Raw genomic sequence first — 20182 nt, forward strand, 5'->3', positions numbered from 1 at the left:
AGGAGCCGTGAGCTGCTCCCTGTGATGTGGCTCCTCTGCTCCTCCTCCCCGAGACACTGCCACCTGGCTTAATTCAGGAAAAGAATAAAGATGAATCAAATATGTTTGGGTTTTTTTTTTAGCTGGAAGAGGTATGTTGAGTGCTGCCTTCCCCTATTTTTGGAACGAGCCGTCCTGATCAAAGCAGGGCTTTTCCCAGCCTGGGAACAGGGGGAAAAGGCCTGTGCAGGGACACCGGGTCCCTGCTGTCTGCCCTCCCCAGTCCTTCACCCTGCCCTCCCTCCTGTGAGCCCCCACAGCTTCCCCTTTGCCTTGCCAAAGCCTCTGCATCCCGGTGGAATCCCCCCTCTCCCTGCCACCCACCATCATTCCCGGGTCTCGGGGAGGAGGGCCGAGCTGTGCATGTCCTCCTCCTCTCGGAAGTAGGCGGGTTTCCCCTGGGAGCTGGGGGACTGCTGTGCTTTCGCGGGGCAGTTGGCGACCATGTGGCTGATGCTCTGGCAGAAGTGGCACTTCTTGGGCTGCGGTGGGAGCTTGCACTCCTTGGCGTGGTGGTCCAGCCCTCCGCAGTTGTAGCATCTGTGTGAGGGGAGGACAGAGATTCCAGGAGGAGAAATAAAATGAGGTGGGGTGTGCCGTGGTCGTACCTGGGACCTGTCCAGCTTCATAGCCAGAGCTGGGCTTTAAACAGCCTGGCTCTTTGGGCTCATGGTGGTCCTGGGGTTGGTCCCTGTAGAGCCCTAGATCCAGCAGGGCCAGTCTGGGCTCAGTGGTGCTGCTGGTACCCAGGAGATGGCAGCAAACCCCTGCACCGGAACCACACACTGGGGACAAAAATCAGCATATCGGGGGCTTCCACCCCTCTGGCTCCATCAGGGTTCCGGCTCCTGTGTCTCCAGACCCTGCTTCCAGGGTTACACAGCCCCCAGAACTGTTGCAGGGACCGTGGCCATCAGTGTAGGGACAACCCAAAGGTGGCCTCTCTCAGGGCTGTACCTTCCAGCCCCCATCCCATGGGTGCCACCTTCAAACCCAAGCCACATGAGCCTTGTGCCCACTTCACATCCTGCATCCATGTAGGATGGCCACAACCCTTTCCTCTTTCCTTTTCCTTCCCAATTCCTTTCTGATTAGTTTATGAGAGCAGCAGAGTGGGGCAGACAACAACAGCCACCCAGGATGGAGAGGATGGGAGATGGGAGAGGGGGAGATGAAGAGCTGGACAGAAACTTGCCCCGGGGCTCGCAGCCTCACCGTGGGAGACGCTGCCAGGACGTCTGGCTGTTTCCTTCCCACAAGGAAAGGTTTCTCTTGGAGAAAATTACCCCTGCCCAGCACGGCTCCCCAAGCCGAGGGGAGCAGCCGCCCGGGGTGTCCCTGACCTCTGCCCTTCCCTGCTGCTTCCCTGCCCTTTCCCCACCGAGCTGCATCTGCCACTCATTAACCGCCAAAGGAAGCTGCTTTCCCAGAGGAAGGGTCGCTGCCCACCCCACTGGACTCGTGCCCATCCCCAGGGTACCCAGGCAGCTCCTGATCCTGCCCTGGATCAGCCCTGGATCAGCCCTTACCGGTCTCCTTTGGATCTGCGTTTCTGGAGGCTCTTGCCCTTGGGCCTCCTCTCGCTGCCGATGCAGAAGACGCCCCCCGGGCCGGTCACCCGGATGGACTCCAAACCTTTGGAGGACTTCTTGAAGGTGAACTCGACAGCCTCGCCCTCCTTCAGGCTGCGGAAACCCTCCATGTGGAGCTTGCTCTGGGGGGGAAGGATGGGGGTCAGTACAGAGCTGGGGGTGTCCACTGGGCACACGACAAACCCCAGCCCAGCAAACACCTCCTGTGGCACAAGAGCTGCCAACATTCCCCTGTGCCTGTCCCTTGTGAGGGGATAGATATCGAGGATCAAGCTCAACCAGGCACCTTCATCTCCCTAAAATCTCTGGAGCCCTGTTTGATAACACATGGCATTCAGTGAGCTGAGACACCTGGCCCAGTGGGGCTCACTGGTTTAAGGGCTCAGACCCAAATTCCAACAAAATATTGGCTGCCAGTGCTGCAAAACAACCCCCTTCTCTCACTCAGCCCCGTGCCAGGGAGCAAGAGCTGCTCCTGCACCTCCAAACCATCATTTTAAAAAACACAAAAGGATCTTGAGGCTTTGCACAAGCATGGCCATGGCAGGACCCACGGCAAAGCTAGGAGGCTGAAAACTGGCACTGCCAGCCCCCTCACTGCAGCTCACCTCAGTTCAAGCCATTTAATCACCTCCAATAATTAATTAAGCAGCCATTTGGCCCGGGATTATCACTGCTGGGAGCTTTTCCCACCCTTCCCAGGACCACCTCGTGCCCCTCCCAGGATCACCACAGCGCTCATTACAATGCAAGTCAGAAAGACCCAGCCTAGGGAGGGGGTCGTGGGGTGGCAGGAAAATCCTCTCCACTTTCAAGAGCTCTGTCCATTTTAGCAGAACAAATCCCTCAGGAGCCAAGCTGGGCAATGCAGAAGACAACTCTTTAACCCCCTGTGCCATGAGCGTCACTGCCAGCTCTGCCTGAGGGCCACTCCAGCAATTCCAGCACGGGCATTCCCTCAGCTCCGTCCAAACGACCACGACCAAAAGAGTTAAAGGGGATTTGCTGGCAGAGGGAGGAGCAGCTCCGGAGGGCTGGGGATTCCCGGCAGAGCCGGCGCCAAACGCCTGCGCGGCTGCAGCGGGACCCTGCATTTATGAATGGAGCATCTCCCCCCATTCATGGCCCGGAGAGTTCCCGTCACGTGGGGACGTGGTCGCCCATTCTTCCCGCACGGAGCCTCCTCGTGAACGCTGCCCGGGACAGGCAGGGGCCGTCTGTTCCCGTCTGCACCCCAAATCTCACCAGGACCCCACGGGGAAACACCCCATGCAAAAGCAGAGAGGGAAGGAACTGAGTTGCTGGGTTTTAGCTCTGAATTTTTCTTGGCGGGGTCTTGCGGGATGTCCATGGGACTATGGACCCGTGGGGGAAGTGGGAACAGAGCAGAGTTCGAGGAACAACCCTCGAGACACACCTTTTTCTGCTGTTTTCCCCCTTTTCAGTGCCTGGTGGACCAGCTCTTTGTGGGACAAACTCCATAGGCTGGGCCAAGTCACCCCTTGCCTGCTGGTATGGGATCCAGAGCGGGCCAGATGGGATTGCCCTTTGCTCTCTGACCTGCTCCTGCTCCCAAAAGGGAGAGTCATACCCTAAGCTACGAGGTCCCCAATGACAACAAGGACATGACAGGGTCTCACGGCCACCTCTGCCCACCCAGGGCAGTTCCAGCACCACCTACCACTGGCAAACTCCCAACCACTGCTCTCCAACCCCAACCCAGCTCCCTCCCCAGTGCTGGGCATCCCCAGGAGGGTGCTGAGCATCCCCCATGCAGGGAGCTCAGTGCCCAAAGCCTCGACCAGCACATCACAGGAGGTCCCTCAGCACCCTGGGGTCAGTCACCCACCCTGCCCCGTCCTGTCCCCAGCGTGTGAGGTGGTTTGGGCGACAGGAGCTACCACGGATGGGGAATTTGCCCCACTCCAGCAGCAGCCACGGGGTTTTGGGAACAAGGAGAGGCTGAGCATCGCTCCCTGGAGGCTGGGGGACAAGACCAGCCACCTCCTGTGGCTGCTTTCGGGGTGTTTACAGCCCCAGCTGGCCCAGCTGTGTTTACACTGTGGGGATGAAAACTCCCAGGCACTCCAGGACAAAGCTGAGCCGTGGCAGGGGGGACCCCGGAGCACAGGCTGGGTCCCCCCAGCTGAGCCCACACCTTGGGCACCATCACCCCGGTGCCAGGATCCACCCCTGCCCATCCATTCCCAGGAAGAGGAGGGCTGGGGCAGAAGCTGCAGCGACAGGACGGGGAGGGGGGGAAGCGATTTATTTTCCAGGAGCTGGCGAGGATGACAACCACCCCCCCCAGCCCCCTCCACCAAAAGGCCAAAGGAAACGCCCTCTCCCCAGGGAAGGAAAGGGGGGGGGACAGAGGCTGGGGCGCCCCAGCTCTCCCCCCCTGCCGCAGCCTTTTGATGTGAGCTGCAGAGTGGCTGGTGGTCCCTGCGCATCCCCCCTGCCCCCTTCCCAAAACACACACATTGCTGGCATTCCTCTGTTATCAGATAGGTAATCAAACTGCAGCCCATTGAATTAGCTGCATACCTCCTGCATCTGAAAGGAAGGGGCCCAGAGCCCCTGTCCCACACCACACACAAAGCCGGAGCCTTCCCAGGCCTCCACACACACACACTCCCCCCCCAAAAAATAAAGAGAGGAAGGGGGGGATTGGAGCGAGCCGGGGATGCTGGGGATGAGGGGGAGCGCAGGGGAGGGCCAGGGCCGGGAGCCACCGGCCAGCGAGAACAAAGGGCCGGCGGCGGCCGCGCTCCCGCTGCCCAAATTCCAGGAGTTCCAGGCCCTGGCGGGGGGAGGAAGGGTGGCCGGCATGGCCGCGGCCCCTCTGACCCCCTCCAGCCCCTCCATGCACCAGCCCTGCGTCCAGCTCACCCACTGTAGGAGAACTGGGGCTCACCCACTGCAGGAGAACTGGGGCTCACCCGTTGGGTGCCAGGGTTTGGGGTCTGGGTCCCTTGGAGGAGCTGGGAGGGGTCAGTTTGGGGATATGGTTTTGGTAGGGGGGGCTGTAGGGTGACCCTGGGCTCGGGATCACAAAGCAGTGCCATCCCAACTGTTTTAAAGCACAGCCTGGTGCAAGGATGTCCTTGTCATCACTAGGGCCTGGGGATAACCAGTGGGACAAGGAACAGAAGCAGAGTTGGAGCATCTTCAATTAGTGCCCCCCCAGCCAAGACACCCCTTCACCAGTCATCACAGCGTGCTTTTCCACCCGAGGATCCACCCAAAAGCATCCAAGGATGCTTTTCCACCCATCCTTTTCCTCCCATCCCACACCCCGCTAGTTAATTTACGGCAGACAAAGACACAGCACGTGAGCGGCCGAGCGCTGCCCACCCCCCCCCTTCCCCCTTCCACAGCAATGGGTGTCCCCCACGCTCCCCCCCTGCACGTGGGTGCCTTCAGCCCTCCTCTTCCTCCACCCAGCAAACCCCTCATCACGGATCCCAGGTCCCCGTTGAAGGGGTGACACCACGGAGCACCCCAAATCCCGCCGCTGCCCCCCAAACTGCCGGGCTCTGATCCACCCCCCACCCCCGCCGGGCTCGGGAGGGGCTCGGCCGGCCCCGGGGTCACCATTGTCCCCGCGGCCTCCCCAGAGTGACACAAGGGGACGTTTATTCCCAGCCAGCCCCGGCCACTCAATCAAACCATCTTTGTGTCCCTCGGGGCCTGGGGCGGAGCGGCCGCTGCACCTCGAACCTCCAGCAAGGTTTAAACTGAAATCCCTCGGAAAACAAGCCGGGTTGGGATGCTGGGATGAGAGTGGCTGTGCCGAGGGCACGTCTGGACCCTGCCCAGAGCATTTTGGGGGAGCCCAACCCCACTGCAGTGACTCAGCTTCCCTCACTCTGCAGAGGAGGGTCAGGAAAAGTGGCCCAGGGATGGCTGAGCCCTCAAGAGGCCTGTCCTGTGCCCCATCACTGCGGGTACCACCTTGCTGGTGACCTCTGCAGGGCACAGCTCGATGGCAAACAGCCCCCAAAGCAGATTTTGGCCGTAGTGATCCAAGCCCTGGCATAGCAGGGCCAGCTCAGCTCCCCACCACTGGCCACCAGGCCAGCAGGGAAATGTCCCTTCGCCTGGATCCATCCCTGAGCAAAGCCTTTCCCTGTCCCCACATCACACAGCAAATCTTTTCCCAAGGTGCCAAGAAGCTCCAGGGACTGTTCGTGAGCTCACACATGTAGGGGGCTCAGAGCAGGAATCACCCCACTCCCTTCCTGAAGCTCCCGTGGGAGCAGCCCGTGGATGCTGCTGCCTCAGCTCCAGGCAGTTGGTGCAGAGATAAAGAGGGAGAGGGGTGTGGGAGCCCTCAAGAAGAGCACAGGAGATTTAACAAAACATTAGCACGTCTTTCCAGTGTCTCCTTGGTGTGATATCCCTGAAGTTTTTCCCCCTCCCTCGTTCAAGTAAAATCAAAATAAAGCCATTTTCCTGCCAATGTAACTATGTTCGCTCTTAATTCTCCACCATAAGCCAGTAAAATTAAACTCTAAGTACCAATTCTGGGGAAAGGGAGTTAAAAAAAAAAAAAAAGCATCTACTACAGAGTTTAATCCATCAGTTTCCTGTCCTAAATCCTTTTAGCTCCTTCACTTGTATTTTTCCCCACCAAAACCCTCCTGCACTTCCCAGGGGCAGCTAATTGGGATCAGGGGCTGAGCATTAATTTTGTTCTCCCATATTAAAGCTGGAACGCGGCCGGGAGCAGCGGCACATCTTCCAGTGGTGATTTTGGCTTCTTTTCCCGCTGATTCTTAGGTGCGAGTGAATAGGGAAAAGGAAACGTCGGAGCTGGACCTGGGAGCGGCAGGGACAGAGACTCGCCGGGGCAGCAGCTCCATCCCAGCCCTCCCCAGCTCCATTCCAGCCCTCCCCAGCTCCATCCCCAACTCCATCCCGGGAGCAATCCCATTCATTTGGGCCATATTATCTAAGAGACCATTCCAGGGTGTTTTCTCTCCCTGGGGCAGGGAGGGGGAGCTGGGGGAAGGGATGTGCCTGCGGCCATCAGTTAATCTTTAGACAGAGACAGGAGGCTTTTTTTTTTGTGTGTGTGTGTGTGAGCGTCTTGAGGGAGTTTCAGGGGTGGAATAAAGCAGCTCTCTTTCACTATTTCCCTCAGGATGCGGCGCACGAGCAGCTCAATACAATTCTATTCCAGCTGTTATTTAAAAAAACACAAACCACAAAATAATAATAATAAAAAAGAACACCAAAGAAATTGCTCCTACCCCTCTCCCCCTCAGAAGCAGAAATTCCAACGAGCATTTCTACCCCAGGGGATCTCCGGAGTGGGGGGTCGGGGAGTTTCCCTGGTCAAAGACCTTTAAAGGTCCCTTCCAACCCAAACCGGTCCGTGATTCCATGATCTCTTCCCGAGGGTTCTGGTGCTCGGATCCTGCCCCCAGCCCAAAGGGGAAGGCAGCAAGGGACCCGAAGGAAAGGTTGGACCCTCCCTGATAGAGAAACTGCCCCTTGTTCCCCTGCCTTTGCTCTCCTGAACAGTCAGGGATGGAGCTGCCTCCAAACACGTGTTGTTTTGGGGTTTTTTTTCCTTTTTTTTTTTTAGGACCTCATGTCATGCTCACGTGGATTATTATTATTATTATTGTTATTGTTATCTTGGCCACATGCAGGCAGATGGCAGGAGCACAGGTGGGTGACAGCCCGGGTCAGCTCAGCCAAAATCCATGTCCAAGGAGCTGCCATCCATCTCCATCCCACCCCTGCCAGGCTGAGTGGGGATGGAGCCCCTCCACCAACCCTGACCCCCATGAGGCTCCCGGGGATGGCAGCACCCAGGGGATCACAGGGGGACTGAAATCCCTCCCGTGCTGGGATGTGCCCAATTAGTTCCACACTACCCTGGGCACTCGGGCAGGGCAGCAGTGCCACATCCCATCAGGAATGGCACAGCAAGGACACACAGGACCACGTCACAGAGATACCAGTGACCAAACACCCTGCAGCCATGGAGTCCCTGCAGTGCCCAGCAGCTCTCTGTGCCAAAATCATAAGGAGAAACCAAAAAACCCGACTGACTGTCTTTATCGAGGATTTAGGCTTGCTGGCTTGGAGAAACTGGAGCCAGGCTGTGGAGAGCAGTGATTCCCAGGGCTTGGACAGCCCCTTCTCCTCTCAGCCAGGCCCCATCCCCAAATCCCAGCCCTCCTGGTCTGTGTTCACTCCTCCAGCTCCAACGAGCAGCAAGCCTTGGGGCCACAGGGTGCCCCAATTTTCTCCTCTCCCTCTTTCCAGGTTGCCTTCCCCGGCAGCCCCACACTGCGATGTCCAAAGCCCAGGAGCTGCATCCCGAGGGGACCACTGCAGCTTTAGGGTCTTCACCATCACCAGCCTAATTTCTGCCACCTCAAGAACCCCAACCCCTTCACGGGTGCTGCTCAGCCCTTCACCTCTCTGGGACGACCTGCTCTGCTCCTCTGTGCTTTATCCCCTCTGTGTCCTCGCAGCCCCCAAATGAATCCATCTCCAGTGTCCAGGGGAGGCATTTGAACCCAAATGCCTCATTTTTAGCTCACAATGCCAGGGAAAGGCAGCCCCGAGGAGCCCTGTTAGTCTCCTGTCCTGCCGAGATTTTAATCTCTTTGTGATCAGATAAAGGCAGAGGGAGATGGAGACGCGCTCCCTGCAGAGAGGGGCCATTCAGACCTGGTTCCTGTAATAAAGTGATTTAATAGATCTAAAGAGGCCAATTCCCTTCTTTCTCCCACAATTACTTCCTGTGGGTCATCATTCACATATGTAAATGAAGAGGGGAAGGGCCGGGGTTTTGGGGGGCTCTGGGGTGTTAAGCCCCAAGGGCTGGTTTAGGGTACCCTGTGTGGAGTGGGCAGTGGGTGCTGGGCAGGGCACCCCGTGCCCTGAGTGCTGTCCCCTCTGGCTGATCCTGGCTTTTGCCCTCCCAGTCCTGACTCCCTCCCCAGGGAGTGGAGCCGACAGCGGCTCCCGGGAATCGCCCGGATGCTGGGATGGGGACAGAGCATCGGCAGAAGGGCCCAATCCCCTGAGAGACACCCAAAATCAGCGAGGCTGCGGTGGGAGCCTGAGTTTGGTCCCTCTCCAAGGAGGGGGCCAGGGCTGAGGCAGGGATGCTCGGCAGTGGGAGAGCCGCCGGCATCAGCTCTGGCCGATTCCCTGCAAGGCAGCAGCAACTCCGTGCCACCAGCGAAGTGGGGGCAGGAGGCAAAGCCCAACACAGAGCAGAGAGATTCTCCATCAGCCCAAAGCTGCCCCGATTGTGGTGGGGCAAAACCCCACGCTGGGACCACCCCGCCCTTCACCGCAGCAGGAGAACCCCCCGCATCCTTTGCTACCCAAAATAACCCGCTTTTTCCCAGTATCCCCTGCATTTCCCAAATGCTGCAAACCCTGCTCATGGGACCCCACGGTTCCCCTGGCCCTGGAAAATGGGGGGCACCGGGAGGCTGCAGCTCTCCCTGGGCAGTGGGATGCTCCCAGCAGAGACACCCCAGTTAATTCTCTTTTCCTGCAGGAATGTGAGCAAAAGCAATCAGGAAACCAGACTGTCTGGGGGCAATAAACCCCCAGGAGAAGGGCGGGAGGCTTCTCCCCAGGGGCACTGGGTCCCGCTGTGCTACATTGAGATGCAAAGACCCATTTGCTCTCTGGAGAGCACCAGGATCTGGTTTTCCCTGGCCGATTTGGAGCCCTTGACTCCAAAACCATCTGTGTCCTGGCCTGGGATGGTAACTCCTAACAAGGCATTTTGCCCACGCACAGCTAAGGGAGGAGGGATTTGCCTCTCCCCTGGTCATCATTCGCTTGCCCAGTCACCACAGCCCTGCCCCGGAGCATCCACTCGTGGGTAGGGGCGTGAGAGACCACCAGGAGCTCTTCACAGCCCAGAGGCTCAGTCCTGCACCCCCAGATTGCAGGATATACCCTGTCTGGGGAGCGATTTGGGCCCATGGAGAGCAGCAGCCCCTGAAGGCAGCTCTTCCAGGGGCTCCTTGGAGTGCTGTACTCCCAACTGCACCCACAAACCCTCCCGTGTTTGCTCCAAAAACACCCGAGCCCCCTTTGCTCGTGCTCACTCTGCTCCCCAGCCCCACGGCAGCTGCTGTCCCAGGGCCACGCTCACCCCACGGACCCCCGTCCACACGAGCCGGTGCTGAGCCCCACATCTCCCTCCCAGTGCTGGCCCCGGTTTGGAAACCCTCTCCAAATCTTTTCCCCAGCCCCTGCGTGGGGTCTCCCGGCAGATCCTCCCCCGCGAGCCGGGGCGAGGTGTTCAAGCAGCTGCAGCCCCGAATCCACGACTTCCCTCACCGACACGCGTGGGGCTTCCCCGCCCAGCAGGGTCAAACCCGGACACGAGGCTGTCACTGCCATACAGGATCCAAAGGGACACACACCCGACCCCGCATGCCTTTATGCCACCCGCGAGCGGGAAAAGGGGCGCGGGCAGAGATCCCCCCTCCCGGGGATGAGCTCCAGCGGGGGAAAGCGCAGTCCCGCATCCCTGCCAGGCTCGGGGCTCCCAGGAGCGGGTACCGGGGGGGAAACCGCCTCGTCCCCGTGTCCCTCCACGGGGCGAGCAGCGTCCCCGCTCCGGCTCGTCCCGCCCGGCCCCGCGGGCACCTGCTCCCCCGGATCCGGCCCCGAGGGGCTCCTCGGGAGAACAACGATGGGAAAATGAAATCGCTCGGGATCAGCTTACAGGGTCGGTCCCCGAGGACGAGCCCCGGGGCTGCGGCCGTGCCTGCCCTTCCACCCGCCTGGCTCCGGGGAAACCCGCCCGGGGGATCACGGATGGACCCCGCGCTGTGACGGGGGGACCCGCGGCCTCGCGTGGGTGCGGCGGGGGCCCCATCCCACCTCGCATCCTCCGGAGGGTGCTGGGGACTTCACCCCCTTCCCTCCCCGGGACCCCACGCGGGATTCGGCCCCGTACCTGGTGCACGAAGACATCGACGGGGGAGTCCAGGGTCGCGCCACCCTTGGCGGTCATGGAGAGGAAGCCGAAGCCCATGCGGACGTTGAACCACTTACAGATGCCAGAGCCGTGCAGGGGCTGGGATTCGTTCTCGGGCTTGGGAGAGTCTCCGGCCGGCTCCTCGCCCGGCTTCGCACCTGGCGAGAGACCCACGGAGCCGCTGAGCCGCGGGGCTGGGGGAGCCGAGCCTGGTCCCCTCCCCGGCCCAGCCACCCCGCATCCAGCCGGGCAAGCCCGCAGCAGGAGCCTCAAATCCTGCTCGGGTTCCCCAGGCTGGAAAAGGCGAAAAAAATTCCGACTACTCTCCAAAAAAAAAAAAAAAATTAACAGAGCGGTGAGCTCTGCTTCCACGTGTGCGTGGGGATCACCCCAAGAGCAGGGGAAATGAAGGCAGCTCCTGCCAGCACGACCCAGGCAGTGCGTGGGCTGGAGGCCCTAAATCCGTTCTCCCCTCAGAAACGTAAAAACGGGAAAAAAAATAATTAAAAAAATCCTAACCCCCCACCAAAGAAAACCCCAAACAAAAAAAAAAGCCAATTAATAATTAAAAAAGAATCAAAAAATGAAAAAAAAAGTATAATAAAAGGGATAAAACTCCCTCAAAATACCAACCCGCAACCCCCCTGCCCTCAGCAAGCCACGCTGGAGAAACTCTTCCCTACCGCCAGCATCCCCCTGCTGCACGGGCCTCCCCCGCTCCCAAACACCCCCAGCAGCCACCACCGGCCCCAAACTCCTGGGCTCATCCTGGGGCTGGAGATGGAAAAAAAAAAAAAAAAATTGATATATTCCCCCCCTGCGAGCCCCCCGGTGCTGCGAGGGGGAGAGGGGCCCGCCGGGCCCGGCCGCGCTGCTGGGGCGCAGCGGGGCTGGGTGGGCCGGGGTCGGGGGGGTCCCTGCGCCCCCCAGCCGGGCTCTGCCGTCGTTATTAATAATCACGGAGCCGAGGCGGGCTCCGACAATAATATAACTTAACCTGCAAACTGCTGGTTGGAAACAGACCCCATCCCGACACTCGCTTGCAAATTCCGAGTTGTGGCTGTTACCGCCTCCTCCCTCCTCCTCCTCGGCCAGCTTTGAGGGTATCAGCCCAGCCAAAAAAAAAGGAAAAAAAAAAAAAAGGAGGAAAAAAAAAAAAAACAACCAACAAAAAACCCCAGCTTAGACCCCGCCGGGAGGGAGCCGAGAGAGGTTTGACTCCATCTTCACTCCAACAATAGGGGTGGGAGGGAGCGGGAGGGTTTTTTCAAAGGCTCCCAAATTCTCGCAGACAATAGCAGCCCCCGCCCCCCTCCCACCCCAGGACCCACCCGCGGGGCCGGGGGCGCCGAGCCCTGCTCCGCCATCCCGTCCCCACGTGATCCTAATTAACCCCCCCTCGGTAATAGCGACACATTCCGGGAGGGATTTGGAGACGGGGGGGGGTTGTGTGGGTTGACCCCCCCCACACTTAGGGCACTTAGGGGCGAGGCCACCTGTCAAGGGAAGAGGTGACCCCCGGGGGGGGATGGACAGGAGGTGGGACCACCGCGGACTGGGGGGAGTTTCTACGTCGTTTCCCCTCGCCCCCTCCCCACGAGTGGAGCCACCTGCGAGCCGCGACACGGTGGGACGGGGGGATCGGCACCGGCAAGGGCTGATGACCCAAGGCCGGGGAGGGGGCGGTTTTCTAGGACAGTGTCTAGGACAGTGGGGTCTTCCTGCGCCCCCAGCCCCATCCCATGTCCCTCGAGTGGGGCGCACACCCCCAGGGGACCGTGCGACCCCTCAGGGGATGCGCGACCCCCGCCCCGGTGGCACCGGCGGCACGGGCGGCCGGGAGCGGTGCCGAGGCGGTGCCGGGGGCGGGGGGTCCCGTCGCCCCCCTGGCCGGGCGGGGACAAAGGGCGAGTGACCAGCGGCTGCATTTCCGGAGGCGGACAATGCCCCGGCCGCGGGGGCACAGCGCCGCCCGCAGCCCCTCCCGGGGCTGTGCCCGGGGGTCCCCGCACCGCCCCCCGCACCGGGCTGAGCCCACGGTGCCCCCTCCTCCAGGGGAAAGTGTGGCCGGGGAGAGAGGGGGTGTTTGTGCCCACCGCGGCTGCCCCACGCGGGATTCGCCCCGCGTGGTGTCATCGCGAGGGGCGTCGGCGTGGGGGGGGGAGAGTCACTGCGCGGTCACTGGGCACGGCGGGGACCGCGGTGGTGTCGCCTGCGGGGGGACCCCCGCGCCAGGCGAGTGTTGCCCGTGAAATCCCGCGTGGGGAATCCCCGCGCGGGGGCTCCGCTGCCCGCGGGGCCGCCGGCGCTGGCCGTGGTGCTGAACAGGGCGGCCCTGTCCAGGGTACTGGCGGCGGCCTTCTTCCTCCTCCCCCTGCCCTTCCTCCTCCTTCCCCAGCCCTTCCTCCTCCTCCCCCTGCCCTTTCTCCTCCTCTTGCCCCGCACAACAGGGGGTTCCGCGTTGCCCCTTCCCCCCAGAGCCGAGCTGGACTCCCACCCGCGGGTCTGGCGTGACGGCAAAGGAGGAGGAGGAGGAAGAGGAGGAGGTGCTGGACGAGGATGCTTTTTCTCTTTTGGGATTTCCCCGGCCGGTCAGGGCTCTGCCAGCTCCCACAGCAGAGGTGAATCAGCATCCCACGGGACACAGGTGGAGTGGGGGTTGCCATGACCCACTCACCTGTGATGTTCACAGGTGTCACTTCATCTTTACACCGATTTTAACACGAATAGACCAGGCTGCTCTTATTCTTAACGTCAGTCTTCAGTTCAGTCCTCAAAGCCGGCGAGCAGCCCATCATCTGCAGCAGCAGGAGAGCAGAGTTTGGCCAGTGCTTCCTGTGGGATTCCCACCCCCCCGACCAGGGAGCCTGCAGAGCTCTCTGTCTGGGACAGGGCTGGTGGAGGGGACAAGGCTGGTGACAGTCATGGCAAGAGGGAAAACACGGTGCCTGTCCACACTTGTTCACACTCACATTCCCCCTCTACCTGCCGGCACCCACAGCTGTCCCTGGTGGGGATCCGGGATCGTGGTCCTTCCCAGTGTCTGCAGAGCTGGGATGCATCCAGCCCCCTCTCCTGGCAGCAAGGGCCGGGTCCACAGGTCGTGTTTATTCTTGTTTTCCTCTCACTTGTGGGATAACTGGGGCAAGAGAGAAAAAATTAGCCCAAGATGCACCAGTGGCCCCTCCATATGGCTCCATCCTTTTCAGTTCTTCCCTCCTTCAATCCCAGCTCCTTCCCCACCTTCCCCCTTTTTGCCTGGGGTTTGGGGAAGGCACAGCCAGTTTCCTGCATGTTTCACTCCCGTGCAGAGGTGTGAGGGTATGGGGGAAGGATGTGGTGAGGAATGAGCCCTTGCTTTCTCCAAAACCAATCCTTCCAAAAATAATCCACTAATAATAAAGCACCAGCTTCCCCCTCCAGCCCCTTCCTGGTGGATCAGCAGCCCCTGAGGCATTTTCCTGTAACTATTTAGTTACAGCAGTTGCAGCAGCAACTTCCTCAGCATCCCCCAATTTCTGCCCATCCTCAGTGACTTTCCATCCATGTGACACAGCCACGGCCCCGACCGTGGCACTTCCAGGCAGCGACCCTTTACATCCCAACCTCATCTCCCCCGGTGCCGGTGACACATCCCCACGTCATATTTCCGTGTGTGGTGTATTTGTTTTGGGGGCCTGTTGAATGGCAAATGCGAAAGGGAAGGGGACTCCTTCCTGTTCTTTCAGAGCCGGTCGCTGTGCCCTGCCCGGCTTCAAGGGAATAGCCGGCAAAGCGGCCGCTTTCACAAATAATGGCTTCATTAGATTGAAAGAAGTGGACAGTGACCTCACTGAAATGGACTTTCTGACCCCTGCTGACCTCTGGCCCCGGCTCTGACAGCCTGTAAATCTTCCCCCTCGGCACGGCCGGGGCGAGGGCAGCGCTCTGTGGAGCCCAGTGCCGGCAGTGCTGCCCATGGTCCGGCACTGCGGAGCTGCCCGGGGGCTGCCCGGCTCCATCCAGCCCTGATCCCGGCAGGATGAGGCCCCAGGGATGTGCAGAGCCCAGGCACGTGGGTCACAGCTTTGGCAGAGATTGGGATTGCTGTCCTCATGGTGCTGCAAACCCCACCAGGTGTCCTGGGGGGCTGAAGTGCCATAGAAAATGATGTTATAGGGGGTGAGACTCCAGCACCATCTCCCAGCACAGTCACTGTCACCACTTGCCCATTGGGAAGACCCAAACCAGCTCAAAAGTAACCTCTGAGCCCCTGCCAGGAAAAACTGATCCCTCTCCCTGCCCATCCCAAAGGCACAGCCTTCCTGGCTGCACAGAGACACACAGACCTGCTCTAACCCTCTCTGAGCCCACCTCCACCTCCCTCCCGTGGGCACAGGCTCTTCCCCACAGGCTCCAGTACCTCCTTTCCCACCCACCCTGGTGACGACCACCCAGCCCTGCCATCCCATTTGCTGGTGGGGAAACTGAGGCACGAGGGAGGATCAGTGACCAGTGAGTGCCTGTACAGTGGGAACCCATGCCAGGCACTCCACCCCTGCAGTGGCACGGCCCCAGCACTGGCAGAGAGCCCCTCACGTCCCAGTGCCACCCACCTCCCTCCTCCCCATCCTTCCACGCTCGCTGCTGACCTTTGGCTACAAAGCAATCAATAATGGAGGCCACGGTGCTGCTTCTTCCCCTCAGTGGCCCCTTGTGCTCCCCTGCTCGCCCTGTGCCTCTGACAAGCCTGGCTGGGACTGAGGGATGCTCCGATACCTCCCAGCACTGGGATCACAGGGATGGGGCTGCACCGACACAAGTGTGTTCCCCAAGGAGGCTCTAACCAGGCACCACCTTCCCCACACCTCAGAAATACTCCCCTGGGGCTGCTTTATGCCTGCAGGGGGTCAGTGGGCGCCCCACAGCTCTGGGTTTGGGGCACTGGGCTCCCCACAGTTGGGATGGAGCATCCTGCTGCCATCCCAAATGGGACTCACTAGGGCATTAACCCCGGCAAGGGAAGGGTGAGGAGCGTGCCTGAGGGGTGCCCTGTGGGGTGCTGCCTGGTGCCAGGCTTCCCCCAGCTTCCTGCCTTTCCATAAGAAAAAGGCGGGTGGGGACAATCCTGTCCCCTGGCCTGGAGCGACGGGTCGTGCCCAAATTCGGCAGCTCCCTTCCACAAAAGCCCTCGGGCAGCAGCTGATTGATCGGCTGCAGAGCTGGGATTGATCAGGATTTCAGCCCATACATATTCCTGCTCCCTGATAAAGGGAATCGATAGCTGAAAGATATTCCCCCAAGGCAGCAGACCCCCACAGACCAGGGCTTGCAGGCCTGCCCTCGCCCCCTAAATCCCCCCACCCCGGTTCAAGCAAACCAGGCAGTGGGGGAGAAAATTGCTTTTCAGTGGGGGATCTGGGGAGGGGGAGGCACAGCAGGAGCCCCTCCTCCCGTGGCTGGTTCTTACCTCCCAGAGCACTGGCCTGTCCTGCATCCTCCTCCTCCTCTCACCGCTGGTTTTCCTCCTTCTCGGGTGCTTGGGACACATCAAGCGTCCCCCAAAGCCCTGGGCAGGGTGATCCCAGTGCAGCCGAGCTGGCTGGTGCATCCACAGTCATCACCTCTAAATACCAGCAGCCGTGTCCTGGCTCAGCCCCCTCCCCAGAGCTGACACCTGGAAACTCATTGCAGATGTGGCCAGAGCTGCACCCTCGGGGTGCTTCTCCCCTGGGAATGGGGTACAGACACCCAAGTTCACCCAGGGGAGGGTGCAGGTGACACAGACCGTGGGGGTTTCCTTTTACTTTTCCTCCTCCTCCTTCTTCTCATTCTCCTTCCCTTTCCCCTTCCCCTTCCCTCTGCTACCTTCTCATTTCCCCCTGCCTGGAAGGAGGGTGACAGCAGGACACCCTACAACCCCGGGAGGACTCGGGGTGCTCTGGGGCTCCCCCTGGCCCTGTTTTCCCCGCTCCGGGCGCTGCTGCTGAGCCCGTCCGTCCTCCCCCTTCAGCGTGCCCCGTACCGTGTCCCTCCCTTTGCACACAGTGACTCAAAGCCCAGGCTCGCCCCAGTGTCCCTCCAGTTGCCCCAGTGCCTGGGGAACTGGTTTGCTGCGGGCAGGACCCTCCCCAGCGCTGACTAAACGCTCCCCGGCGGTGCAAAGGGACGTGGAAGGGAGATCCCGCTCCCCGCAGAGCCGCAGCCAGCTGGCTCGGCTGGTTTGGCACGTACACACGCTTGCACATGCTTATACGTGCTAAACACACGCATGCACACACAGTAACAAACGCACTAACACACCACAGCCCGTCCTGGGGCTGCCGGGACCCCCCATTGCTGCTCCTCACGGGAGCCCACAGGGGAAGAATCCACGGGAGGGATGCTGGGCCCAGATCCTGCTCCTGTGCTGGAGCCACGGGGATGGGCAGCCAGTCCCCTCACGGGTGCTCAGCCACTCTTGGGGTCCCCGCGAAGGGCACTGGAAGGGGCCCAGGACTCTGCCAAGACCCGGCAGAGCGAGCTCGGCTCTGCCTCAGCTCCCCCAGCACGTGAGTTGGTGGCACTCAGAGCTGGGTGGCCCCGGGCGACCCAACCGGAGCTGAACTGTGGCCACCTGCGCCGGGCTGGCGGTGGCCAGGGAGGCTCCTGGGCTGGGCCAGCAGCCGGGAGTGGTGGCCCCGGGGTGAGGCTGGCACCGCAACGGGCTCCCGCGGGGCTGGGGAGGAGCGGGAGGGCAGGGTGAGGATGCAGGGCGGGTGTCGGCTCTGCTGCGCTCCGAGCCCTGCCGGGACAGGGCTCTTCGCCCCGGGGTCAGGTCTCCTGTGGTGGCCCAGGGCTACTGTGACCTCCATGCCACCCCCAAGCCAGTGTGAAGCCCCTCGACAGACCCAGCTCTCTGAGGCTTGGGAGATCTCCCTGCGTTAGGAGCCTCCCAGGGACGTCCTGCAGTGCTGGGGGGCTCCATTGGGGACCCTCACGATTAATCCGGGTGCAATCACAGCCCCGGGGAGCCCCAGCCCCTCACCACAGTGTGTGGGGACCCTGCCAGCCCCGTGGCCCGAGGGACCGTGGGGCCACCGTGATGGCTGGAGATGCAGCGACAAACCTGGTCACTGAGGTCCCCTCTGAGGGACCATCGCCCTCGCGAGGTGGGTGGCGGGACAGGGGTCCGGGGGGCCCAGAGCCACCCAGGCTGGCTGTGCTCCCTCCCGGCGCTGCTGAGTCGGAGGAAACAGAGGAGCTGGGTGCTGGGAACCAGCCCGACCGGCTCCCCGGCTGTCAGCACCTGAGGAATGCCAAACCTCCGCTGCGCCAGGGCTGGGTGCTCAGGGCTGGGTGCTCAGGGTGACTCTGCCGGTCCGCCCAGCTGTGTGGTGTGCAGGGAGCAGCACCCCGAGCCCGCTCGGCACGGCACGGCACGGCACGGCACCCCGCTTGCCACGGCGGGACCCTCGGCCGGCAGGTACATGGGGGTGCAGGGTGGGGGGCCCCCGGGCAAAGGCGCTGCCTGGGCTGGCCCCATTTGCATGGGCGCTGGCAGGGAAGGGGGTTCCGCCGTGCTGGGAGAGGAGGGCACCGGTGCTGCCGTCCCGCTGCCAACCGCAGGGGCTGCCCCGGTGCTTGGACCCGTGCCCCGGCTTGGCAGGCGCTGGGATGGGTCCCTCCTCCCCTGCCGGGATCAGCACTGGCCAGGGAGGAGGGATGGGGCCGGCAGGTGGGGGCTGAGCCCAGCTCGGCTCCTCTCACCTTTAGTCCCTGATTCTGGGGGGCTACTGGGGCTGTAATCCTGCTCCTGCCACCCAAGTGCGTTCCAAGACGCAACGGAGTGAGCTGAGGCTCCTCCATCTCTGGTGACCTCACGACCTGGGCTGAGGGGACGGCGGGGCTCTCCTGTCACCTTTGTCCCCCTCCTCCGCGTGGCACGTGGCTGCCCGTGACACGGCTCAGCGGGGGGAGGCAGGGGCAGCGAGGGGAGACGGTGGTTCCCTGCCCTCCCCGTGAACCTCAGCCCTTTCAGCAGCCACCCAACTCATATCCCTGATTCTCCTGAAGGTGGCAGGTCCGCTCTCACCCCGCGGTGACAGGGCTCAGCCCGACGTGGCCGGAGGCTCGGCTTAATCCATGGTCACCGGCTCAAAGGCAGCCGCAGCTGCCGCCCTCAGCCCACTCCGTCTGTTCTGAACATTAAACGGCACCTCGTGCCTTTGACTTGGGTGCTGGGAGACCCTTTGAGATGGCAGGAGGCAGCAGACGAGCTCAGCGGGTTGGCTTGGCTTGGCCAGGGGGGATTAATTATCCGTGCCTGGTGCCCCGGTGTGGCAACACCACTGGATCCAGCGTGGCATGTCCAGGCAGGCAGGGATGGCCGGCAGGAGCAGCCGGGAAACTGCAGGGGCTTGTCCTCATGTCCTTCTGCCCTCATGTTCTCATGTCCCTGTGCCCTTGACCCATCACTGCAGTAGGAATCATTTTAGCAGAAGATGGGGTGCTGGGGCAGAGCAGGGCTCTGGGTGACCTCCTTTCCCAGGGCCCGTGGGGCATCGAGTGGCCCAGGGTGGCACCGGGTGCTGGATCCAGCTGCAGGGGTGGGATGGGAAAGACAGACCTGGAGTTCTTGGGAAAGACAGACCTGTAAATCTTTGGAAATCCAGCTCCAGGTGAGAGGCAGGATGCTGAGTCAGCAGCTCCTGCCTTCCCCCAGCACCCTGGTGCTGCACGGAGACGGCATCCCTGTCCCGGTGCCATCCTGGGGCCACGGGCACTGCAGCTGTTCCTCTCCATTGCCAGTGCACACAATCCCTCTTCCTCTGGTGAATGCCATGACCTTGGGGATCCCGTGGCCCTGAGGATCCAGCTGTGGCCCTGGGAATCCAGCTGCGGCCCCACCCAGGCTGGTCCCAGCCTCGAGCGGTGCTGGCTGTCCCAGACAAGGTCTCATCACCTTCCGGAAAAATGACACAAACTCTTCCTATCTGTACTGGAAAGACCTGCCAGGCCGGGGAGAGCAGGATCTGGAGGGCGCGTGGCGGGCTGGCAGAAGGGGCAGGCAGCTGCCTGCACCCAGCACTTCCCTGCCTGCTCCCAGCCCCCTTAGGGACTGGGAAAGCCCAGCTTGCCACCATTGGATGGATCCCATCCAGCTGGTGCAGGATAAAGCCCTCTCCAGAGGTGTCCCCCATGGAAACCAGCCCTGGGGCTGTGCAGGGAGGTGTCCCCATTCCCAGATGGGGACCTCAATCGCAGCCTGTCCTCGGGCTGACCCCAAAGCCTCATCCCTACCACTGTCCCCGTAGCTGGGTGGTGACACCAAACAGCTCCTAATTGGGAGATGCTGGGATGTGGGTGCACTTCCAGCTCCCTCCCCAGCACCTGCTGCGTCAGCTGCTTCCCAATCCCAAACCCAGCAATAAAACCCTTCTGGGTCAGGGACGCAGCCACGGCACAGCAAAGCCTCCACCAGCATCCCCCTGAGCTGAGGTGGCACAGGTGTCCCTGTCCCCTGCCCTGCACCCTGGGGACCACAGCAATGCCCACCCCGCAGCACCCACGCCAGGGCATGCAGCTGGGTGCTGGGGACCAGCCTGGA

The 20182-nt window shown here is 61.4% G+C and overlaps 1 protein-coding gene across 1 annotated transcript; it reads right to left on the reverse strand.

The window, feature by feature from the left end:
* Positions 1–365: 365 nt before the first annotated feature.
* LIN28A (lin-28 homolog A) lies at positions 366–11642 on the reverse strand. The gene is made up of 4 exons (XM_050326495.1): positions 11612–11642; positions 10594–10772; positions 1569–1753; positions 366–579 (listed from the first exon to the last, which is right to left on the reverse strand). Exons 1-4 carry the CDS (start codon positions 11640–11642, stop codon positions 366–368), a joined length of 609 nt encoding a protein of 202 aa, XP_050182452.1.
* Positions 11643–20182: the final 8540 nt, after the last annotated feature.

This window comes from Myiozetetes cayanensis, unplaced genomic scaffold (assembly GCF_022539395.1).
Source record: "Myiozetetes cayanensis isolate MyiCay16 unplaced genomic scaffold, myiCay2020 scf31, whole genome shotgun sequence".
Taxonomy (NCBI): domain Eukaryota; kingdom Metazoa; phylum Chordata; class Aves; order Passeriformes; family Tyrannidae; genus Myiozetetes; species Myiozetetes cayanensis.

Coding starts and splice junctions, on each gene's coding strand:
- LIN28A (XM_050326495.1), bottom strand. CDS start 11,642: ATGGGGTCTGTTTCCAACCAGCAGTTTGCAG. Junction 1,754..10,593: donor TCGATGTCTTCGTGCACCAG/GTACGGGGCCGA, acceptor CTTCCCCCCCAG/AGCAAGCTCCACATGGAGGG. Junction 580..1,568: donor CGCAGATCCAAAGGAGACCG/GTAAGGGCTGAT, acceptor CCCCTCACACAG/ATGCTACAACTGCGGAGGGC.